The 16,400-nt window shown below is 46.2% G+C and overlaps 1 protein-coding gene across 1 annotated transcript in view; it reads left to right on the forward strand.

Moving 5' to 3' along the window:
* EAF2 (ELL associated factor 2) overlaps positions 1-16,400 on the forward strand; it is a 315,228-nt gene that overhangs the window by 246,355 nt on the left and 52,473 nt on the right. The window contains exon 5 of the mRNA XM_044075022.1: positions 12,004-12,237. Within this exon, the coding sequence (XP_043930957.1) occupies positions 12,004-12,237 (234 nt within the window). The remainder of the gene's footprint in view (positions 1-12,003; positions 12,238-16,400) is intronic.

Genomic DNA, 16,400 nt, shown 5'->3' on the forward strand with positions numbered 1-16,400 from the left:
AATTCTATTCCCTCTGTTAGGGATTCAAGGGCCCTGGACAGATGGGGGGAAAAGATTTACACTTCTGCTACTTTGGCTGTAAGGGCCTTAAATTGTCAGTTTCGTATGCTTAAATATCAACAATATCTTATGTCACTACTAAAACAGAAAATGTTGACAAATTCTGAATGTGCAGAAAACAAAGAAATGCAGGATTTATTGCATGCAGCTGAACAAGTGGGAAATCATACTTTGCAATGTGGTTTTGATTCTATGGAGGCCTCCTGCAGGGCCGCTGTTACTGGTTCTGTCATTAGGAGGCATGCTTGGTTAAAGGAACAGAATCTGCCTGATCATGTTAAAGCAAAATTATTAGATTCTCCATTACAGCATGATACCTTGTTTGGTGTTAAAGCAGAAGACGTGTTGAAGAAAATGGAGGACAAAGCTAAATCTATGCAAACAGTCAAGGATTTCTTACAGGTACAACCTCCCAAATTTAGCAGGAACTGTCCTGCAAAGAGTTGGTCCTTTCCAGTGTCAGATAGGCCGCAAAGAGGCAGGTGCAGACAGCCCAGAGGCAGATCCCAGCCCCAGGGCTCATACAGGTCTAAACAATGGGGTGCTTCTACCTCCAAAAGTGGAGAAGATAAATCACAGCCATACAGGAAACGACTTCCCCTGCCAGCACCGAGCACTTATCTTTTGGCAGCCCCTTAAGGGGGAAAACTAGCACTTTTTTCACAAAATTGGCACATGATCACCCAGGACAAATGGGTCCTGAATATAGTTTCTCAAGGCTACAGGTTCCATTTTCACACCCTGCCAAGGGCAAACAGAATGCCAGACCTGCCACACAATCAATGGGCAAAGGCTCAAAAACAAGTTTCAGCCCTCATGGACATGAGGGCCATTCAGCGAGTGCCACAGCAAGTGCAGGGACAAGGATTTTACTCAAGACTCTTCTTGGTGCCCAGAAAGGACAATGCATGGAGACCAGTACTGGACCTGTCTATTCTAAACACATTTCTGGATATTCCGAAATTCAAAATGTTGACTCTGCAGCAGCTTCTGCCCATGCTGGGTAAGAAGGCATGGCTTGTGACTTTAGACCTAAAAGAGGCATACCTGCATGTCCCAATCAGACATTCATGCAGAAGATACCTCAGATTTATAGCTGGCTCAATGCACTACCAATTCTCTGCACTGCCCTTTGGCTTATCTACTGCGCACAGGGTCTTCACAAAATGCCTGGCACCAGTAATTGCATATAGCAGACAGAGAAATACAAATTTATCCTTACTTGAACGATTGCCTTATTCAAGCAGAGAACAAAGACATTCTACTACAGCATTTGGCATTTGTAAAAAAGATTACTAACATGCCTAGGGTACACAGTAAACTAAAACAAATCAAAACTAGTACCCTCACAAGCGATAATGTTCCTGGGTGCAAGCTTAAATACAACTGCCCAGATGACTTGCCTCACGCCAGACAAACAAAGACAACTGACTACTTATTTCAAAATGTTGGCAACAAAGACCCAGTTATCTGCAAGAAAAATTCTGCAGGCTTTGGGCTTCATGGCATCCTGCATACTGCTAATTCCATATGCAAGACTGCATATGAGGAAACTACAATGGTATCTAAAAAGTGTTTTGACTCAACATTCCCACAGCCTGGAAACAATAATTACCCTCATTCCTTGCCTGCAACAGGAGTTTTGATGGTGGGCAGAGGTCTGTCACCACAACAAGGGACAGCCTTTCCCTTTACCCACAGCCAGGCAGACATTAACAACAGATGCATCAAATTATGCCTGGGGGGCCCATATGGTAGGAAGATGTATTCAGGGCACATGGTCCGCAAGCCAAATGCATCTACATGTCAATCAAAAAGAGATGCTAGCTGTTCAAAATGCCCTGACAGTCTTCAAGGATCTACTTCATCCAGGACAACTATTGATAAAGACGGACAATACTACAGTCATGTGGTACATAAACAAGCAGGGAGGCACACATTCCTACCCCCTCTGCAAACTAGCCATGACTTTGTGGGACACAGCATTGACTTACTGAGTACATCTGCAAGCACAATAGCTGCCAGGAAGGATAAACTCTCTGGCAGATGAACTAAGCAGAAACCTAATGGATCCCCACGAGTGGAAATTGGATCCACAAGTCTTCAGCATGATAACAAGGAAATGGGGATGCCCGGACATGGACCTCTTTGCCTCGCCTCACAACTGCCAACTGCAGAAATTCTGCACAAGGACTTATCACAAGCTAGCATGGAAAGTGGACGCTCTATCTTTCAGCTGGAAAAACTTAACAGTATATGCCTTTCCCCCACTGCCTCTCCTCTCCAAGGTACTTCTAAAGGTCAGACAAGAGAAGCCAAAAATGATACTGATTGCCCTAGACTGGCCCCGCCAGCACTGGTACCCAATCCTAATGAGCTTGTCTCAATGCCCAGCCTGGACATTGCCTCAACTTCCTCACTTATTGACTCAGCAAAACAGTCTGATCCTGCATAGCCAACTCAGGACCTTAAACCTGGCAGCATGGTGAATAATGTAACCATTCAAAACACGCCTCTGTCTAAAGCAGTGATGAATGTTATTTTGGAGGCCAGGTGGCCTAGCACCAGAAAATCTTATGCAGAAAAATGGAAGAGATTCTGTGCTTGGAACCAGGCACAAGGAATTGACACAGTTGTACCAGATATTCCTCAGATTTTACAATACTTAACTGAGATACTGGACAAAGGCCTATCCTTTTCCTCAATTAAGATTCATGCCTCTGCCATTTCAGCTCACTACAATACAGAACCACCTCTATTCTATCATCCATTACTAAGGTAGTTCCTCAGAGGGGCCAAAAACGTAAGACCCCCCCAAGGAGAGCACCAATACCTGCATGGGACCTAAATTATGTCTTGGAAAAACTCACACTGCCTCCTTTTGAACCAGCCTCTACAGCTGATATAAAATTCTTATCTTGGAAAACAGCTTTACTCCTAGCAATAACCTCTGCAAGACGAGTCTCAGAGTTACAGGCACTCATGGCTGTGGAACCCTTTATCATTTTCCATCAGGACAGGGTTTCTCTGAGGACAAACCCAACATTTATGCCTAAGGTAGTGTCCAGTGTGGCCCTGAATCAAACAATTAATTTGCCTACCTTTTATCCAAACCCACAGAATAAAGGTGATAGACTTCTGCATTCTTTGGACATTCACAGGCAGCTACGCTTCTACTTGGACAGAACCAAAGCTTTCAGAAAAACTGAACAACTTCTAGTGGCATATGCTGCAGGATCATAAGGAAAGGCGATCTCAAAGCATACTATTTCAAAATGGATAGGCCACTGCATTCGTTTCTGTTATTCACAGCATGGTAATTCAGTGCCTAAGGGCATTAGGCCACATTCAACCAGAGCAGCAGCCACTTCAGCAGCCTTCCTCAGAGGAGTACCAACCAAAGATATCTTAGAGGCTGCAACTTGGAGTTCAGTGCACACTTTTACAAAGCACTATCACTTACCTCTCTACTCTGAATCTAGAGCAGGCTTTCCCACTGCAGTTCTGCAGGGCCTCATAGCCTCTCCTAATCCTATTTAGCCCCAGCCGCCCAACCATAGCTTTGGGATTCAACCCAATTGTAATGACTGCAACAGTGAAACACGATGAACATAGTACAGTTGTGCATCTACCATAAATGTAGATGTTCGAGTGTATTCACTGTTGCAGTCCAGGTTACCCACCCACCATCCCCCTTTCCTTTGCTGGGTCCAATCTGTACTTCTCTATTCTATACAACCTATTTGGTGTATTTGCTTGTAGATGAAGGTAGAGTTTTACTTTACTGCATGCATGTTTATTGGCATAAGTTAGGCTACCCTTTTGGGGGCACCTGACATCTGGGGCAAGAAAAACTGAAGAAAATGGCGTCGGCTGCCTCTTTTATACCCCCTGGTGCACTGACATCAGGGAGGAGGCAATAGCAACCGACGCCGGACCAGGACTTTGGAATTCAGGCCGACTGTGGGTAGCCTGCCAGCAGGATAACCCAATTGTAATGACTGCAACAGTGAATACACTCTAACATCTACATTTGTGGTAGGTACACAACTGTACTTTCTCACTTGAGCACGCAAGTGTGCTGGTATCTTATTCAGTTTCTTGGAAAGCATTCAAATAGAAACAAATCTTAAGTTTGACATAGCAGTTATTTGTGTGTATCATGATGTTACAAGATTGTGGTCCAGCACCAGCTAAACAATCAGTTTGAAGTAGGAACTTCATTTGTCAGCAACCTGTGGGATACGGATCTGATCACGCGAGCCGGCAACTTCTATCATAGCATAGATCCGAGCTCCTAGCTCCTCCCCCTTACCCATAATCCCCTGCCTACCCTAACTGACCTCAGATCTAGTTTGCCGCTCTTCAAGCAACAGCTAGGTTCAGAGCTCTTAGCGTTTTTGTGAGAAAAAAGTTTTTATTTCTTCTTTCTGAGTGACTGTGTGTGTGTGGTAGTTTACCCTTTACACTAATCTTTTTATTTTAGCTTCAGCTTAAATCTAATTTAATTTAAAATATTTCTCCCTCCCCCGCTGGTCGCAGCGTGTGTGTGTGACTGAGTGTTAGGGGCCTAGTGAGTGTGCTTTACTACAGTAATGTCGGAGGCCCCTAAAGCCATTTTTTCAAAATGCACAGAGTGTGGTCACAAGCTTTCATTGACTGATGGCCACACTCGGTGCGTTAGGTGCCTTTGGGTTGAACACCTCTCTTCGGGTTGCACGATTTGTGCGGTGTTCAACCCCAGGGCACTCAAGGATCGAAGGTCAAAGCTAGTTCTGGCGGGCCTTCTACCCCCAGACTCTGCTTCGGCCTCCGGTACTTCAGTGCCCGCTAACCCCCCGGTAGCGGTCACTCCTGCCTCCCTTCCTCCGACCGGGACTCAACCTCCCGCTTCAGCTCCGGAGGCTAGGGAGGCCAGGAAAGAGAAGCGGTGGGCGAAGCACCTTAACCGGCGGGTCGAGGACTCCTCATCGGCCCTGCCCGCCAAGAGGGCTTCTGTCTTCTCGATCTCCTCCTCCTCAGATCCGATCCCCTTGTTTCTCCCCGGGACCCGTGGAGGAGGTGATCCGGTCTCCGTCGAGGTCATCGAGGCGACACTCCAGGTCTGCCTCGGTGGCCTCTTCGAGATCCACTTTTAGCATGTCTGATGCGGACATGGACCGGATGAGGAGATTCATCCAGGCCCAGATGCAGATGGGAGTGCTCTTGCCTTCTCCCCCCCCCCCCCCTCCGGGTGGGAGCTCAACCCCTTTTTTTGCTCCTATAGCTCCTTCTCCGACCCGCATTCCGGGTTCGGAGCGCTCGGAGCCGAGCCACGTTGGATCCGGGGGTAGGTCGGAGCCAACCGTGCTGGGCACGTCGGCTCCGACTGCTCCCTCGAGTTTGTCGGATCCGATCTCTGAGCCGTGGGCCGAACTTCGGATCCGAGGGATTCGATGTGCTTTCAGCTCCGTCCCAGTTGGAGCACACTGGTCCTTCAGATCCGACGTTCTCGGCGCCGGGTCCGATCCCTGCTTCGGATCCGAGTGGGAGTCGGATCTCGGATCCGTTGGAGAGCGGCTCCCTCTCGGCCTTCACTGTGGTGGAGAGGGCACTGTCGAGTGCTTCTAGACCTCCGGTTCTGGCTTCCGCTCCCTCCCGCACTCCTTCTCATCTGGTCCTGGCTCCCCTCATCCGGCCCTCGGGGCAGCCTGCCTCAGCGCCTTTAGGAGTTCCAGGCGAACAGGATACAGCCCGTGAGGACTCCTCGGACAGCCCCCCCCCCCCGAGGAGATTCCTCACAAGGCAAAGTGCAAAAGGAGGCACATGGACTCCCCTGAGAGTCTCACCGAAGATACGGACTTGGATGAAGGGGAAGGCTCCCCTAGGTCACCCCCCCGAGGATGTCTCCTTCGGAGACATCATGGAAATGCTCAAAATCAGAGGTGAGTGGTCTGCCCCCAAGGCTTCCTCTGACGAGTCCGTATTCCTTGAGGCGTTTGAGGCAGGACCATCTACTTCTTGGGTGTCCCCTCCACCCGACCCCCTAGTGGATCTCATATCCTCTAGGGCTTGGAAGGAACTGGACACCGTAGAGCCGATTCCCAAGCGTCCAGACAAAATTTTGAGCCCCCCTGCAGAGAGATCACATTGGAGCAGAAGTCCCCCTGTGGATGCCATGTTGGTGGCTGCAGCCACCAAGAAAGAGTTGGCTCAGGAGAGCCCCACGGTTCATCCTCCGAGCAAGGAGTCTCGCGCGATGGACCGTCTTGGGAAGCGGGCCTTCAGTTCAGCGACCTTCTCTGAGGGCCTTGAACTACATGGCACACGTTATTCGGATGCAGCGAGATCTAATTAAGGAATACGCTGCTTCCCACCAGGGTCCATGTCTGAGGGAGACAAGGATCTGTACTCCTCTGGAATGGCCACCCTCCGCTCTATCTCTAACACCTCTATGCGGCTGTTGTCTCATGCTATGGAGGGAGCCGCTAGAGCAGGTGGAGTCGGGCTTGTCATGAGGAGACAAGCCTGGCTCCGTCACTGTGACTTTTGGAACCCTTTAAGGCGTCATTCGCGAATGCCCCTTTTGATGGTTCTGCACTGTTCGGCAAAACCGTTCACGACACTCTTGTCCAGAGCGAGAAAGACGGGAAGACCTTGTCTGCCGTCGGAGTTCGCTTCTCTGCGCCCCAGAGGGCCTTTTCCAAGAACCAAAAGGGTCAGAAGAAGATGTGGTTCCGAAAATCGCATCAATCCCAGTCTGCTCAGGACAACCAGTCCTCTCGTGGCAGAGGAGGACAGGGAGGACGCCCCAGAGGCAGAGGGGGTCCTAGGAATTTTGGGTCCAGAGAACCGGTCTCTGAGAGGCCCACGCAGAACCCCTGAGGGGTTTCCCGACTGCTCCACTCTGGAGGCAGTCGAGGGGTGTTTTTCGAGGCACCTGGCAAAATGGGAGTCCATAACAACGGATCGCTGGGTGCTTCGTATTATATCCAGAGGTTACCAAATTCCCTTCATAGTAAACCCCAGAATCAGAAGCCTTCCCGATGTTCCACCCAGTCAGAGGAAGGCTGCTGCTGCAGAAATTCAGCAGCTTCTACAAAAAAGAGCCATCCAGCCCATCCCCCCAGATCAAGTCGGATCAGGGTTTTACTCTAGGTTCTTTCTGGTGCCAAAAAAGACGGGGGACTTGAGGTCCATTCTTGACCTCTCTTTCCTAAACCTGGCAGTACCCAAAGAAAAATTCTGAATGGTCACGTTGCAATCCGTCCTCCCTTATTGCTGGAGGACGACTGGATGTACTCTATAGACCTCAAGGATGCGTACTATCACATTCTAGTGGACAGGCGTTCCAGGAGGTTTCTCCGCTTCCGGCTGGGAGCCAGTCACTTTCAATTCAGGGTCCTCCCCTTCGGTCTCACTTCAGCCCCAAGGGTGTTCACCAAGGCCCTAGTGGTAATAGCAGCCCACCTGAGACTCCAGGGAATTCAGGTCTTTCCATACCTGGACGACTGGCTCCTCACAGCCCCAACAAGGCATCTACTTTGTTCATGCAGGGACTATTTCCTCAGTCTGGCTCCACTATTAGGATTAACCATCAACATGACCAAATCCTCTCTCACCTCTACACAAGTACTGGATTTTATAGGGGCGAGACTGGATTCCAGACAGATGCTTGCGTTGTTGACTCCAGATCGGCTTCGGAACCTGATGTTGCACGTGCAGGCCATCCTTCAACTGCAATCTCCTTCGGCGGAATTGATCCTGAGGGCCCTAGGATCTATGGCGGCTGCAACCCTCTGCTGCCATTAGCCCGGTTGAACATGAGGGTTCTGCAGTGGACCCTCCAGGTACAATGGTCCCTGTCTCGCAACCCCCTGTCTCACCCCATTTCCTTAAGCAGGGTTTGCAGAAAATCGCTCCTGTGGTGGCTCCGGTCTCCCAACCTCCACACGGGACATCCCTTCTCATTACCTCCGCCAGTCGATACAGTGACCACGGGCGCTTCTCGCCTGGGGTGGGCATTTCTCAGGCAGGACAGTCCAAGGCACATGGAATGACGTAGAGACCTCTTTGCATATCAACGTCCTGGAGATGAGGGCGGTGCTTTTGACGTTGCAGGCACTACACAACTCTCTTCCGGTAGGGACAATTGCGGTACAGACAGACAACATGTCGGTAGTCTGGTACATCAACAAACAGGGGGGAACCAGGTCTTACCCCCTTTGCCGCGAGGCCATGAGAGTGTGGGAATGGGCGATTTCCACCAACCGCTTTCTCATAGCAATGCACATTCCGGGACGGTCCAACATTCTAGCGGACAGGCTCAGTCGTACTATCCTGACTCCTTACGAGTGGTCTCTCAACCACCGAGTCGCAGAGGAAGTATTTGCCCGATGGGGGCAATCTTGTTGCCTCTCCTTCAAACACCAAATGCAACGACATTGCTCTGATCCCCTCGGGAGTCCCGAGACTCTCTAGTTCATGCTTGGCCTCCCGGTCTGCTTTATGCTTACCCTCCTCTTCCCCTGATGTTGAAATTATTACAGAAAGCCAGGCAGCTGGGGAGCAAAATGATCCTCATTGCCCCATTCTGGCCTTGTCAGACATGGTTCCCTTACCTTTGGTCTCACCTAGTGTATCCACCATGGATTCTGGATCCCATTCCGGATCTCATCTCTCATCCTCCCGGTCTTCCGACTCCGAACCTGGTCAACCTCAAGCTGACTGCTTGGTTGCTCCAGTTCCACTCCTCATAAGGACTCCCGGGATCTCATCACCGGTCAAAGCCATTCTTGTAGCAGCTCACAAGCCTTCCACCAGGAAGGTTTATCGGAGTAAGTGGAAACGCTTCGCCATTTAGGCAGAACACTGTCGTTTAGACCCTGTTACAGCCCTGATATCGTCTGTTCTAGATTTTCTAACCTCTCTCTTTCACCAGGGGGCTAGTTCTTCCACAGTCAAGGTACAACTGGCAGCAATCTCATACTACCATGTGGGACAAGAGTCTGGCCCTCTTATCACTTCCAAACTGTGCAAGGCCTTCCTCAAGGGTACCTTCCTCCTTAGGTCCCCAGTTAGAGGTGGTACCTCCATGGGATTTATCCTTAGTCTTGCAGGCCTTGACGGGTCCCCCATTCGAACCGGCGGCCACGGTTGATCTCAAATTTCTCTCTTGGAAGACAGCTTTTTTGGTGGCCATAACTTCAGCCAAAAGAGTATCGGAATTACAAGCTCTTTGTGTCAAACCACCATATCTGTTTTTTCACCCGGATAGGGTTTACCTCAGGATCAATCCGTCTTTTCTACATAAGGTATCTTCGGAAGCGAACATCAATCAATCCATCAATCTCCCAGTGTTTTTCCCCAACTTTCATAACAAAGGAGAGTACAAGCTACATTCCTTAGACGTACACAGACAACTACGTTTTTATATACATAGAACTGCTGATCATAGACAATCCGATCAGCTGTATAAATTTCGGAAAGTCAGTTTCTAAAGTTTCTCTCTCTCGATGGATCTCGAGTTGTATTCTTTTAGCATTTCAGAGCTCGGGGAGGCCTGCACCTCAAGGAGTCCATGCTCATTCTACTAGGGCCGTTGCCACTTCTGCGGCCTTTCAAGCTAGGGTTCCACTGGATGACATTTGTTCCGCCGCTACTTGGGCTTCATCTCACACCTTTATCAGCCACTATAAAATAGATGTTTCCTGAGGTAGGGCGTCCTTTGGCTCTGCAGTGCTCTGGAATATCCTTCCATGAAGGCCACCCAAGATTTAGGTAGCTGGGGACTCTGTCCCACAGGTTGCTGACAGATGAAGTTCCTACTTCAGATTAAGAAGTTATGTACTCACCATAACGTTCCATCTGAGTAGGTATCTTCATTTATCTGCAACCATCCCCCCCTCCTTCCCCCTGACCGATATGATCGTTATTGTGTTATTAGCATGTGTTCCCATTGGGACACCTTTTATCTGCTGTGCTGTGGGGCAAACTTGATCTGAGGTCAGTTAGGGTAGGCAGGGGATTATGGGTAATGGGGAGGAGCTAGGAGCTCGGATATATGCTATGATAGAAGTTGCCGGCTCGGATCCGAGATCGGATCCGTATCCCATAGGTTGCAGACAAATGAAGATACCTACTCAGATGGAACGTTATGGTGAGTACATAACTTCTTATTTCCTGAAAAAAGTACTTCATTTCTGTTATCCCTTGAAGAAACCTTCCTGCCTAGATTTGAACCTTTTTGTTGACAGGCTGTCCCAGTTCTCATTTGAGCCTGCAAGCTTGCTGATATTTTAGTTTCTTAGAAAACTCATTTTCTTGTAGCTATTACTTTTGCTTGTAGACTTGAAGCTTCAGACCCTTACAGTAGTTACTTCAGGATGAATCCATACTTCTTCCTGAAAGTGATTTCAGAATTGTCTTTAACCCAGTGAGTACAGGTTTCTGTTACCTTTGCAGAAGCAGAAACCTCAATTTTCTGAGCTTATGATGATGGTCCAGCTGTTTCTCTTTTGTGTCAAAGAGAACAGGGCTTGAGGTTTCCAGTCACACACTTTCCAAGTACATTACCATTTGCTAGCTGTGGGCAAATGTGACTCGTTCTAGCTGAGTTGCTGCTTTTAATTTTTGCTTTAAGAATGTCTGCACTGTAGACATCTGTACCTAGGCCACTTTTTGTGTTTTTCTGCAAATCTTTGCAAATTATTTTCTGAATTGTGACGTATTTGGCAAAACAGTGCTTAGACACTCCCATCTGAGCTGTTTGCTTACTGTTTGAGATTCAACCCTACCAGGTGATGCCTGTCATTGCTTCAGCCAGTCTATGAGAGGACCCTCTTTGAGTCAGGGACATACCTTTCAACCTTTTAACGCAAGAAATCTGGACAATGCCTAACATAATGTGGACACAAAGGCCCAAAAATATGGACAGATTTTAAATATTGCTTTTATAAACTTAGTTGTTAGAATAACAGATTTGTAGTAGAATGCATTTTCTGAAGGATATGAAGTCTAAAACTTAAATGTCATTGTGTAGTGACTTCATTCATTATTGATTTGAGAAAACCACAAATTTTATGAGAAGCGGGCCAAAAATATGAGGCAAAAATCTGGACATTCCGTGAAAATCTGGACAGTTGAGCGGTATGACCAGGGATACACCCTCCTCTTCCCCTTGCAGATGGCTGTTGACATTCTGTTTAAGTTGGGAAGTGCAAAGCTATTCCTTGTTAGTGGTATGAGTGTTAAACATTCATTGTTATTTTTTGATTTGCAGGAAAGTGTTTGCTAGTGGCAAGGGACAAGCTTATAGGCTCTGGAGAAGCTTGTACTTGTGTAGCCATCATGTTATGTTATGTCATTGCATGCTTTAGAACAGACAGACATCTGCAGACTTGGGATCTTCAATATTTTGCCAGATGGTGATTGTTAAATGACATGAAACCCACCAAGGACCTGGCATGGAAGGTCTTCTGTTGACAGAATAAGTTTGACATTTTATCTAAAGTGGAGCATAATTAACACTGTTGAAGTGACAACCCAATCCCATGTGTAAAAATGGGAAAAGAGGTTGAGGATGGATGGACGTATGGAACCACAGCAGTGAGAAGTGGCAGGGTATTCTTTCAGAGATAGCAGACAAGCTTACTGGGACACAGCCTTGTATTTGCTGGTCTTCCATATTCCTGCACTTTTCCTTTAAGGAGGTGCATCACAAATTCAGCGTCTGTCTGACAGAAACCACTTGAGTACCTTTTATATCCTACGTTTTGTTTCATTTTAAGACTCCTGTCTTTATATGCTTAACTTATCTAACCTCCCTGTCCGATTGTTTTATGTTGTGTTTAGAAAATGCCTCCTAAAGTTAAAAAAATAAGTTTACAGTATAATAATTAGCCTGCTTTTTTAATTTCATTAGTGTTATGATTGTAAAAATAGATTGTATGTGAAATTTTCCAGAACTGATGGCAGAAGCTAGCATCATAGAAGAAATGAGCAGCTCAGACAGTTCGTCAGATTCCAGAAATTCATCCACTTCAAGCAGTGACAGTTCAAGTAGTGATTCTGAAGATGAGAGCTCAAAATCTCATTCTACACCTCTGACTTCATCTCACCCACAGCAAAAAGCGTCTGCTACAGAGTCCCTCAGTAACCGTTCTCAGGACAGTGGTGGCATTTTAATGAATACATTGAGTGAGTACTTGTTACAATTCTATTTAACTAGATTGTGTATCAATGGTTTAATGATAATCCAGGTTTTGAAAAAAGATCAGTAAACAGCCTTTTCACTACAATAACTATAAATCCTGTTTAAAAAAGAAAGTATTTAAGCAATCAACAATGTTGTAGAAACTATTTTATTTCTGTAATTGTCAGTGCCATAACTGGACCTGTGTTGTAAAGCAGGGCTTTGGAAACAGGATTGTGTGTACTGTAACCATACATCTGTTTTTATTTATTTTTCTGTCCAATTCTGCCAAATATTTGTCAGTAGAAGTGTCTGTAACAGGCTCTGGTATATACAACAGAAGATATGATTTTTCTGTCCGTCTTTTAAGGATAAGCTCAGGCAGGCATTCTGGTACCCTTTGTGATGGAGGGATAGGCAGCCTTGTTGGGTAAACTTTCCAGGACCTTGCTGATTACCTCTGTGACATTTTGAAGTATTGCCAGCTGTATCAGAAGTGAGACAGTGCATGTGTGGCATATGCCAGCATGACTGGCTGAAGTTTTGTAAATAATCTTATGTAATTTGACTGTCCCATAAATTTGTACAGATGCTTGTATTAAAAATGTATTTGTAAAAGTTGCTTATGTTAAAAAAAATGCTGCAACAGAGTCTTTTCAGACTTCTGAATGTGAACTGTACCAGAGTCAGGTGACTAGATGTGAATGTAATTCTATAACCAGCTGAGGGGTGGAACTTTGGCAGTAGCAGTTTTTTGTTTTTCTTTGAAATCTGATGTATAAAAGCTCTGTCAGTTTTCACAGTTCAGTTGTTAGTTGTACAGTTCAGTCAGTGTGTAGTATCTCATCTTGCCTTGTGAAAGTGAGCATCTCAGCAGTACATCTTGCCTTGCAATGTTAAGTGAGTGAACTAGGGACAGTTTTCTCTTTAGTTTAGTTAGGAAAAGTACAGTGAGATTAGTTTAGTATTTCTTTTTTCTGCATGTGAGATTCTGTCCAGCTGTATTATTTTATATTTCCTGTGACTGAAAACTTTGTTTATTGTAACTAAATATTAAGTATTTTCTCGTTTTCTATTTTTATTATCCATTATTAAATATTTTTATACCTTGTTGCCTGGTCTTTTAGTGAATACTTTTAATATCTTGAAGAGTACATGTGCTTCATTGTCACTCTGGCCACTCCCCTTACTCTTCTGTCACACACTACTATTCATATGCGTATTAATTTGACACAGTATAATTGGTTACCTCTTGCAAGAGCCTTAGAGTATTTGGCTGGTGGCAGCTACCCTGTAATCTGGGGGGAGGGGACACAGCTGGTGAATTTGTCAGGGGTGTGTGTGTGTGTGTGTGTGTGTGTGTGTGTGTGTGTGTGTGTGTGTGTGTGTGTGTGTGTGTGTGTGTGTGTGTGTATGTGTGTGTGGTTGTGTGTGTATGTGTGTGTTGTGTGTGTATGTGTGTGTGTGTGTGTGTGTGTGTGTGTGTGTGTGTATATGTGTGTGTGTGTGTGTGTATGTGTGTATATGTGTGTGTGTGTATATATGTCTGGTGTGTGTGTGTGTATGTGTGTGTGGTTGTGTGTATGTGTGTGTGGTTGTGTGTGTGTGTGTGTGGTTGTGTGTATGTGTGTGTGGTTGTGTGTGTTTTGTGTGTGTCTATGTATGTGTGTACCAAAGGTGGGTCTTGTTTGTGATCTGGGAGAAAAAGAGAGTCCAGTCCCAGTGGAAAGTGTTCCCACTGTGCTCTTGGGGGAAATCGTGTTGGATACAGAGAGCTGCATTTGAAATACTGTGCAAATCTAGTCCTGTATAGGGGCACGTCCTCCTCTTCTTTTTCTTTTAGCTGCTCCCATTAGGGGTCGCCACAGCAGTCATCTGTTTCCATTTCTTCCTGTCCTCTACATTTTGCTCTGTCACACCAACCACCTGCATGTCCTCTCTCACCACATCCATAAACCTTATCTTAGGCCTTCCTCTTTTCCTCTTACCTAGCAGCTCCATCCTTAGCATCCTTCTCCCAATATACCCAGCATCACTGCTCAGCACATGTCCAAACCAGTGCAATCTTGCCTTTCTGGCTTTGTCTCCTAACCGTCCAATCTGATGTGACCCTCTAATGCACTCATTTCTAATCTTGTCCATCCTCCTCACACCCAATGCAAATCTTAACATCTTTAACTCTACCACCTCCAGCTCTGACTCCTGTCTTTTCGTCAGTGCCACCGTCTCCAACCCATATAACATAGCTGGTCTCACTACTTTCTTGTAGACCTTCCCTTTCACTCTTACTGGTACCCGTCTGTAACCAATCACTCCTGACCCTCTCCTCCACCTCCTCTACCCTGCCTGTACTCTCTTCATCTCTCTTCCACACTCACCATTACTCTGAACTGTTAATCCCAAGTATTTAAACTCATCCACCTTTGCCAGCTGTACTCCCTGCATCCTCACCATTCCTCTGTCCTCCCTGTCATTCACACACATATATTCTGTCTTAGTCATGCTGACCTTCATTCCTGTGTTCTCTAGAGCATATCACCGCCTCTCCAGGGTCTCCTCAACCTGCTGCCTACTCTCATAACAAATCACATCATCATCCACAAGCATCATAATCCATGGGGACTCCTTGTCTGATCTCGTCTGTTAACCTGTCCATCACCATTGCAAATAAGAAAGGACTTAGAGCCGATACTTGATGTAATCTCCCCTCCACCTTGAACGCATTTGTCACTCATACCGCAGACCTCACCACTGTCATACTACCCTTGCATGTATCCTGTACCACTCTTGCATACTTCTCTGCCACTCCCAACTTCCTCCTACAGTACCGCAACTCTTCTCTAGGCAGCCTGTCGTATGTTTAGTCCACAAAAACATAATGCAACTCCTTCTGACCTTCTCTATACTTCTCCATCAACACCCTCAGAGCAAACATTGCATCTGTAGTGCTCTTTCCTGGCATGAAACCATACTGCTGTTCAATAATTATCACCTCCCTTATTAACCTAGCTTCCACTACTCTTTCCCATAACTTCATGCTGTGGCTGATCATTATTATCCCTCTGTAGTTACTGCAGCTTTGCACATCACCCTTATTCTTAAAAAAATCACATTTTATTGGTAGCAATGATGGGATTTTAATTGATCTTCAGTAGCCTGTAAGCAATTGTCCCTAAAGGAGTGTGTACTCTCAACAGCCACAAGGTAAACATTCAGAGTTTGTTTCACAACAGCTTTATTTATTTTTGTTAGTCAGGGAAAGCAGGCAAAGATGTCAGCAGGGGATTCTAGCAAGCTGACAGAACTAGTTAGCCAAGGTGTGCAAAGCCAAAGGACTGGTGCATGCTAACCTGACTAAAGTGGATACGACTTCAGCCTTAATTGCAGCTGCACCACGGTCCAGCAACCAGGGAGATAGCCAGCCCTGTGATGGGGATGTGTAGCCTTAAGAGACAGGACAGCTCACATTTTCCTCAGAGGACTTAAAAATCCATTTGGAAGTAAAGAGGCTTAAACTGGAGGCTGAAGAAAAAGAGAAGCAGCATCACCATGAACTGTAACTTTGAGATACCGAAGAGAGACTGCAGCATTTGGAGATTGAAGAAAAAGACAGACTGTGGCATTTGGAGATCAAAGAGACTGCAGTGTTTGGCATTTGGAGATCAAAGAGACTGCAGTGTTTGGAGGCTGAAGAGAAGGAGAAGCAGCATCAGCATGAAATGGAGATGCTGACTCTTCATCAGAGTCTTGGAGGTAATGGGTAAGGGACTAACTGGACCCCAGAAGCAGGATAGTGATTTTGATAGTTTTATTCATATATTTGAAAGGGTATGTAAACAGTATAATGTTGACCAAGTGCTCTGGGTAAGGTTCCTGACCCATTTACTCCATGGTAAAGCTGTAACTGCGGTTTCTAAATTGTCTGATGCTGACTGTTTAAATTATAAAAATGTAAAACAATGTTAGCAAGTCTGTTTTAACACCTGAAGCTTACAGAAAAAAAGGTTTGTGAGCATAGACGCAAGGCAGATGAAAGTGTCTGTGATTATATTTCAGAGTTAAGCACTTACTTTCATAGATGGGTGAGTGATTGTCAGGCCACCACTTTTGAAAGGCTGGCAGACCTTTTGGTGTGGGAACAAGCACATGGCACTTTGCCTGAGGTCAT

The sequence above is a fragment of the Protopterus annectens genome, chromosome 6.part0, assembly GCF_019279795.1.
Source record: "Protopterus annectens isolate FY-2018-M chromosome 6.part0, PAN1.0, whole genome shotgun sequence".
In the NCBI taxonomy this organism is placed as follows: Eukaryota; Metazoa; Chordata; order Ceratodontiformes; family Protopteridae; genus Protopterus; species Protopterus annectens.